Source organism: Pectinophora gossypiella, chromosome 5, assembly GCF_024362695.1.
Source record: "Pectinophora gossypiella chromosome 5, ilPecGoss1.1, whole genome shotgun sequence".
NCBI classification, from domain to species: Eukaryota; Metazoa; Arthropoda; class Insecta; order Lepidoptera; family Gelechiidae; genus Pectinophora; species Pectinophora gossypiella.
Genome location: NC_065408.1, coordinates 16,900,789 through 16,909,508, shown reverse-complemented (window position 1 = coordinate 16,909,508; position 8,720 = coordinate 16,900,789). Strand labels below are relative to the sequence as shown.

The following is an 8,720-nucleotide window of genomic DNA, read 5'->3' as shown; positions in this document are numbered from 1 at the left end:
GTATTTCTGCAACGGCAAATTCCTACTTGACATCTACTCAGAATCATGGTCTGTATCTTCCCTCAAAGTTTTCGTTACGCTGTCACTAACACTCTGTATAGCAAGAATTCTACAATCATGGAATGAATGTGCAATAGTCTACATGAATTCAATTATTCAGGTTTTACTAAGTAAGCCCTAACTAACTTTAACCAGTATAGATTTTGTTCATAAAATTACAAATACAAAATAATAAAAAAATCCTCAAACACATTTACATAACAATCTGGCAACAAACAAAGATCACATAACTAACAAAACAAAATGTGTTACAGTCGACACGTAATATAAGTGGGAAGAGTTCGTCTGTGAACTCTCGGCAATAACTTTAAGAGTTTGGATATAAAATGTTTGCAGGCGACAATATGAACAGAGATGTAAGAAGAAAAACATGGGATACGAGAACAGAGGCATTTTCAGATGTATGTGTGCTTGTCTGACTTTCCAACCTGCGAAGGAAAAGCCAACCCAAATACAGGTTAGGTTAGGTTAGTCAAATACCTCCGAAAATGCATTTCTTGCTGAGCACGTAACAATCATTTATGATCCAAACATGAATTTGAAAACAAATTCGACGATTCAGTTTAGGCTTGTTCTGGATTCGAACCCGCGACCTCAAAGTGAGAGGCAAGCGTTCTACCAACTGGGCTACCACGGCTCTCAATGTTCAGCGGCAATGTAAATTCTTTCGAATATTTAAAAAATCTCTTTCGTAACTTTGTGTAGTTGGCGACAATATGCGAACCAATCCACCGTGAAAGCCTCCCGTATGGTCGGAGATATGCGCATAAAAGTCCTTCAGTAAACGAAAACATAAGTGGATCACTACTGCAACTACATTTACTTAATACAGAATGGAAAAGTTTTTAAAAAACAGTTTGTACATACATACATAAACTCATGCCCATGTTCCCCGAAGGGGTGGGCAGAGCCACAAATAATCCGAAGACTATTTGCAGCCACTTTTGATACATAGTCCTAAAATGGACAACGGACACGGATGGACGGACGGAATGGACAAAAACAGTTTGTAAGATTTTATTATTATACTGGGTGTTAGTGACATCGTAACGAATACTCAGGGGGATGATTCAGACCATGATTCTGAGTTAATATCAGGTGGAATTTTTCGTCGCAAAATTCATGTTTTTTTTTTAGTTTTTTTAAATTATTTTCAATTCTATAATTTTGCGATGGAAAATTCCACTTGATATTAACTCAGAATAATCAGCTGAATCATCCCCCTCAGTATTCGTTACGATGTCACTTACACCCCGCACAAGTACATACAGTAGCCATACAAGTAGGTATGGGTGTTAGTGACAACTACCCTAATTTGGAATACCGTCGAGATGTAATGTTATGTTAATTTGATATTAAATATTTTGTGTATATACTTACCTAACAAACAAGTCAAGGAAATATAAAATTACATTAACCTTGAATTAATGATGCATCTCAAATAATTTCTAATATTTGACATTTCCGCAGCCATGTTAATAATTCAGCGAAATATCAGACAAGCTAATAATAGTAAAATAATCTAGAGCGAATGATATTTTATTACGAATCCATTATTATTGTCGCGTCAAAGAATATAAAAAACAACAAAAAACTATTATTTTAATTATTAAATTATTATTATGACACCATAATCATCGCTTATTTAAGAACCACGTTCTTGTCGGTGTAACATTCTCCATGCTACTTTTTAGGGAAAAATAGAGCAGTGGGTTCTCTCTCGCCTTTCGCCCCGCAGTTATATGTCTGACGCGAGTGGGATGGCGCCCAGAGTAGTCTATTTCAAAGCCGTACTAGAACTCCTGTCCTCCGCCTCCGAATAGTACTGACAGTTACTGCTGTCTTCTGTCAGATTCCAGGTTACAATCCCTGTGACTCGTCCCTTCCGTCCTGCATTGCCGTACCGTTATTACCGTTGGTCCCGGTTACTATTTACTGATGTAAGTATGTAGCCGTTACATGAGCCATGTCATACCTTTGGCGGCTCAATAATAACCCTGACACCAGAGTTGATGAGGTTGGTAATCCATCTCACAACCCACACGATTGAAGAAGAAGATAATACCAACAAGAACATCTCCGATGGACGCATGTCTATCAGTTTCGGGGGATTAAAAAAGCCATATTGCAGCAATTCATCTAAAAAAGTTTTCCCTTCGGGGGTTGGAAGGCCAGACAGACAGGTTAAGGTTAGACAAGCAAACCCTGTGAAAACCGGGATAATGCAAGGCTATTACGGCTTCGAGTTGTAGTTACCTAAAAATACACCTCTGACTCTTCTACGCACGTTTCACTTATTCTATGATGACTTAGAGTAGACAGGTCGAGCGAATTTAAAAAAACATGACCCGAAATATTAATTCTTCGGGTAAGAAAAAAACATATATAAAGTCACTTGTTTAGTGTGTGAATCAGTTTAGAAGCACTCTGAGTAGCGACATGGTAAGTCTAGACAGGATCAAAAACTCTTTTTATAATATTCTTAAGGTAATTGTGTTGGAGCAGCATGGTGGAGTATGCACCATACCAGCAGTGGGACGTATATACGCTGGTTATGTATGTAGATATGTAATTGTGTAGTTTCCTAGATCAACGATAAATTATGAAATTCTGACTACTTAATAAAGACAGATCTAAAGGTCACAAAAAACGTTTCCTTTTTTTTATTTATTTATATATTATATATTTATGCTTATGAATTTTAATAAAGAAAAATGTAATAATAAGTGCGTCATTTTGTCACTTTTTCTCTGACGTCAGTTTGCTTTTTCATACAAATTCCATAGTAATTACGTGTTTTGACGTTTAGTAAAAAATAACTCATGTGACTTGTCGGAAACTACCTATATTGCTTCACTTTATTTTGATCATAATCATAATGGAAGATGTGTTGTGCCTGGTTGTAGCAAGGGTCATCATTTATTTTATACCCAAAAACAAAGATAAAACTTGCTTATGTCTGTCACTAGCCAAGGAGGTCGAGAGGGTGACGTAGGTCTTAGGCAACCCTGCGCTTCCTTAAGTGTGTCCTAGGCGACTCATTGTCTGATATATATGTCTGTCATTAATGAAATTCGACGATTAGAAATTAGATTAACGGCCTCCGTGGTCCAGTGGTTTGAGCGTTGGGCTGACGATCCGGAGGTCCCAAGTTCAAATCCCGGTGGGAGTACATCACGAAAATTACTGCTTACCTCTTCGGGGACACAGGCGTGATGCCATGACAATTATTCCAGAAATTCTTGATCATCGCCCTTGCCGTCGCGTGCGCACACGCGCTTCCTGACGTGTCGCACCTCAGGAGCGAAGCCGATGTGCCGATCGTCCGGTCCAACTTCGATGTGAACCCTGACGGCAGCTACCAGTATGCCTATGAGACCGGCAACGGCATCGCGGCTCAGGCTGAGGGAGTTATCAAGAACCCTAACTCCGTAAGTTGAACCAACCCATCATCATCATCAGCCCATTAACGTCCCCACTGCTGGGGCACGGGCCTTCCCTATGGATGGATAGGGAGATCGGGCCTTAAACCATCACGCGGGCCCAGTGCGGATTGATGGTTATTAACGACTGCTATTGCAGCCGGGACCAACGGCTTAACGTGCCTTCCGAAGCATGGAGGAGCTCGAGATGAAAACTTTTTTTTTTGTAGTCACCCATCCTATGACCGGCCTTTGCGAAAGTTGCTTAACTTCAACAATCGCAGACCGAGCGCGTTAACCGCTGCGCCACCGAGCTCCTCACGCCACCGCTCCCACACTTGCCCTAAAAGTAATAATGGATTACTTGCACTGGCCAACCTCGATACCTATATATATTCCTTCATTCAATGCTCATCAATATCCCACTAGGATAGATTAATTCTTTCAAATATTATCCTCTATCTTTGACCCAATGAATTATCCTATTCCAGGAATACCCCGCTCTTGAAGTCCAAGGCCAAGTGAAGTACACATCTCCAGAAGGTGAACCGATATCTTTAACCTACGTCGCCAACGAAAATGGTTACCAGCCCCAGGTAAATATCGTATTGTTATCTTCTTCATAGTATTTAATAACTATTATATACTATGGTGCTGATTCCAGTACACACCATCTAATTTTATTTTCAGTTACATCTGTCATATTTTCATCCGCTGAAAAAGAAAGGGACAGGTAATCGACAGGCTTAAATTTTATGGAACAGAATTAAGTTGACAGCACACGTGACACGGGTTGCATGACAGCGAGATGCCTTATAATTCTCCCGGGTCATTCATTCATTTTAAAATTGACAGTTGTCAATCCGTCCCTTTCCTTTTCCTTTGGTGGATAAGAAAACGACAAGAATGACTTGAAATAAAATTAGGAGGTATCTGCAGGAATCGGAGCCAATACCGCTTTAAACACTTTCTTCTTTTCTATGATATTGATGCAAACCACTTGTATTCCAGGGCAGCCACATCCACCCGGTGCCTGAGGCCATCGCCCGCAGCCTGGCCTGGATCGAGTCCCACCCACCGTCACCATCATCATCATCATCATTCGGACCAGCGGCACTCCGTTCGCTGGTAGGCCGCTAAATGGCAGTCGCACCCACGTAAGAGCCGTCCACAAATGACGCGAGGCGATTTAATGATTTCTCTTCCCCTTACCCTCCCACTTGGTGAGAGATCGTCAGATTTGTCTCGCAATTCTACTTCGTCTTGTCAATAAAAATATTAAGATACTTGCCAGGATCATTACAGTGATGTTATTGAAATAAATGTTATTTTTACTAATTTCCAAATTTTTTGTTACCAATCCTTACATAACTTATAAAATGTGGGTTGAAAACTCTGTTGTCAGAGTTACTACACTGGTGTTAGGGTTGCCATACATTGATATACTACATAACATAACTTAATACTTTTGCTTTGGTAAATAAACTAGTCTTCTTGTTAGACTTTGATGAGAAAGGAAGAAGTGAAAGTTGTGCGTCAGATCCGTAGTAGGTAACTAAGTGAGATTCCGTGGTCTCTACCTAGCCCAACGGGAAATAGACGTTATTTTATGTATGTATAAACTAGTCTTCTTACCTGACTGACTCTTTTTGCCTGATACGACACGATTCATTTATAACAAACATTATAGAAGGAAAAATTGAAGGGAAGAGAGGAAGGGGTAGACCTAGGAAAACATTTATGAAACAAATAAAAGAGAAGGTGCAGGTCGTGTCGCATCGGGAGGTGAAGGTTTTGGCGGGAAGAAGAGAGGAATGGCGATTACTCCACCGACAAGAGCCCCGCAGCTCTTAAATAGAGAGAGAGAGAGAGAGAGAGAGAAACTAATCTTCTTATATTTCATATCCCACCTTACCGAGCAATCTTCACCAAAGTCAGTATGAGTATCAGTCGGAAACTGAAATATGCTATAACGATATTCGCAGCAAATGAGATGTCCGTGGTATAAGCTCTGTGCCCGGCCACGCCTCTCTATTACCTCACCGCCTTGGGCTACTGGGAAACTAAACTTGACAAGGATTTTGGGCTTTCTGGAAAGGACTTTATTCATTTTACATACATAGATAGGTTGTCAGTCAATCCTGTATCCCTAAGTTGGCTCAGAGACCATAAAACAACAAGCGTCCACTCTTTATAATAATTTATACATTCATATAATCTGCGACAGCCCTATTTGGACCACACGTGAGTTGAGTCACTGGTCTAAACCACTGAATTCGACTTTTTTGAATTTACGTTTGTATCATAGATGATATCAAATGGTTTTCAAGATTAATGCTCGATTAATTGCTCGATTGGAGGAGCTCGGTGGCGCAGCGGTAAACGCGCTCGGTCTGCGATTGTTGAAGTTAAGCAACTTTCGCAAAGTCCGGTCATAGGATGGGTGACCACAAAAAAAGTTTTCATCTCGAGCTCCTCCGTGCTTCGGAAGGCAGGTTAAGATATTGGTCACGGCTGCATTAGCAGTCGTTAATAATCATCAATCCGCACTGAGCACGCGTGATGGTTTAAGGCCCGATCTCCCTATCCATCCATAGGGAAGGCCCGTGCCCCAGCAGTGGGGACGTCAATGGGCTGATAATGATGATGATGATGCTCGATTAATGACAACAGGCTCGACCTTCCCTCATCAGCCGGAGGGTATGGGTATCCTACACTACGCCGCTCCACTAAACACAAAGAATAATAAACATAACATCCAGTAAATACTCTTCTATATCTGTGTATCAGTGACTATACGGTATAGGGGATAAAAAAATATGAAAACAGAAAAGGTCGGGGATGAAATATGAAATATCCATATTGACGCTTCGCCCGACCCGGCCATATTGGGTACTATTTCACAATCTTTAGGACTTGAGTTGGTAGATTTTTTTTAAATACCTACTTAGCTAGATACTTTATGAGGGTATGGTAAAATAACTCGGAAATAAAACAGGAAAACGCCAAGAGATAGAAGACAGTAGAAACAAAAACGTTTAGCTAGTTTATGGATTAACTGCGCCCGAAATTACTCCTAGATTAAATTTTATAAATAGATTGAGACACTTTCTAATTTCAAGTTATACTTACCTGTCATTTTCTTATCCGCATGCAACCCGTTTGACGTGTGCTGTTTATTAATTTATTTAAAAAGTTTGTCTAAAAGGGTTTTTAAACTTCTGCATAAACTGACGTGTGTTCCATGCGCCTGTCGATTACCCGTCTCTATCATTTTCGGCGGATAATAAAATGACAGGTATAACTTAAAATAAAATTAGAATACTCGTATATCTGCAGGAATAGGAGCTAAATTAGAATATATTGTCTGTTAAGTATAAATAAGTGCCACTTTTTTATGACCTACACAATACTAAAATGAATACGAGTATGACTAAAGTTGTGTATACCAACTCACATTTAGTCTGTGGTAGTATTTAGGTAGACCTATTACAAGATACGAGACATTTTTTTTTTAAATTAAGTACTATATTATTATTATCATATAGTTAAGAATAAGAAGAATAAGAATAAAATAAATTTATTGCCAGTAACAATTAGTTTTTTTTTATAAGTAGGTACTTACTTATATCGTTACGTTTCAATCGCCGCTAACATTTTGCATATTAAATAAAATGATAACAAAATATTTATCAAACCTTTGTAACCCCGAAACAGTCAAACTGGATTTGTACCGGGTAAAACCCAATTTATGCACAATCTTACCCTCTGCAATATTGAATTTCTGATCGGACACAAGCCGTCGCACGATATACCTAATACCTACCCTGGTACCAGTTATACTGTGGTATAAGAAAACCAGGTACTTATGCTCAAAAGTGACAGCTAACATTTTAGTGTGATGCTCTGTCGCGGAGCCACCACCTCCAATTCAGTTGAAAACGATATAGATTACTGTACGTACCATGTACATAGTGTACGTGAAAAGATTTTATGTGTACGTGCTATAATTAGAAAGAAAACAACAAATTAAAGTGGCTTCGCTGGAGAGCATACTCCTCAGCGGAGCCACTCAGTTTGCATACTTCGAGATGTTTTCTTCCTGTAAATTGAAGTATAGTTTGATGTACGTACTACGTACATAGTGTACGTGAAAAGATTTTATGTGTACGTGCTATAATTAGAAAGAAAACAACAAATTAAAGTGTATATGACGGCATGAACAAAACGTGAAGCGCTGAAGATTTTAAGAAACAATCTCCTTGCGAGAACTTTTTATCTATGCACAAACTACTAAGAGAACCTATTTCAGACGAACGTCTCTCATACAAAACAAAGAGCCTCAGAATTTAGAGTATGACACTTGATTTGACATATAAAATTATATTGCCACACGCAAAAATAATTGTGGGGTTGCCATAGTAATGATATGGCGCGGCGTGGCAGTAGTGATAGCTTTAAATTATTTAGATTACTTTAAATTTTGATGACAAGGTTTGGTGACGGATCGGTACGGCACTGACAATTTATGTCAAATCTGTCATAGATACACGGCCGGAAATGTTCATACAAAAAAATTGTACCATACCGCAAATGTACCGAGTTTAGAAAATGACAGCTACTTTACCCCTCTCCTACTTCATTTCACCCCTCTGCGTTCTTCCGCCATCTTGGGACAATCTTAGGTTAGGATATAAACATAGACACAAGGGCAAGCGCTGCCCGCCCGGCGTCCTAACCAAACAAAATCCAAAATCAATCATTGTTTCATTGTAGTTTTATAAATGTAAGTGATCGAGTGAAATTTGCGTTGAATAAATTCCGTAGTTAGCCTCTCAACTAGAAAACTGTGATATCCATACAGTATGAGTGTAAGATAAGTAAGCGAAAAGACGAAAAGACGCTATATTTCACCAGTTTCCTAAAAGTGAGCTAGGAAGAACTCTAGAAGTGCAGAAGTTACAGTGTTTGTGTGATGGCAATTTGCGAAGGCTTAGGACTACTGGGAACAATTGTGTTTGCCATGCGGATTGCACAAAGACATTTTTATTAAAAACTTTCCGGGTCTCTCAAGATTAGCAGTGTTATTATAAACAAAATATTAAAGGGTACAGATGTCTCTAGATTAGAGAGTTTAGAGGAAAGTTTGCCATTAATGCAAAAAGGCATATTTAAAATAATAATAATAAAGCTCTATTTCAGAAAAAAAATCCATAAAATATAAAACAAAATTAAAAA

General features: G+C 39.0%; 1 protein-coding gene across 1 annotated transcript; it reads left to right on the top strand.

Moving 5' to 3' along the window:
* Positions 1–386: 386 nt before the first annotated feature.
* On the top strand, positions 387–4,766 carry LOC126366992 (larval cuticle protein LCP-17-like). Its single transcript, XM_050010336.1, has 4 exons — positions 387–416; positions 3,297–3,491; positions 3,974–4,078; positions 4,494–4,766. Exons 1-4 carry the CDS (start codon positions 387–389, stop codon positions 4,620–4,622), a joined length of 459 nt encoding a protein of 152 aa, XP_049866293.1. The 3' UTR covers positions 4,623–4,766.
* Positions 4,767–8,720: the final 3,954 nt, after the last annotated feature.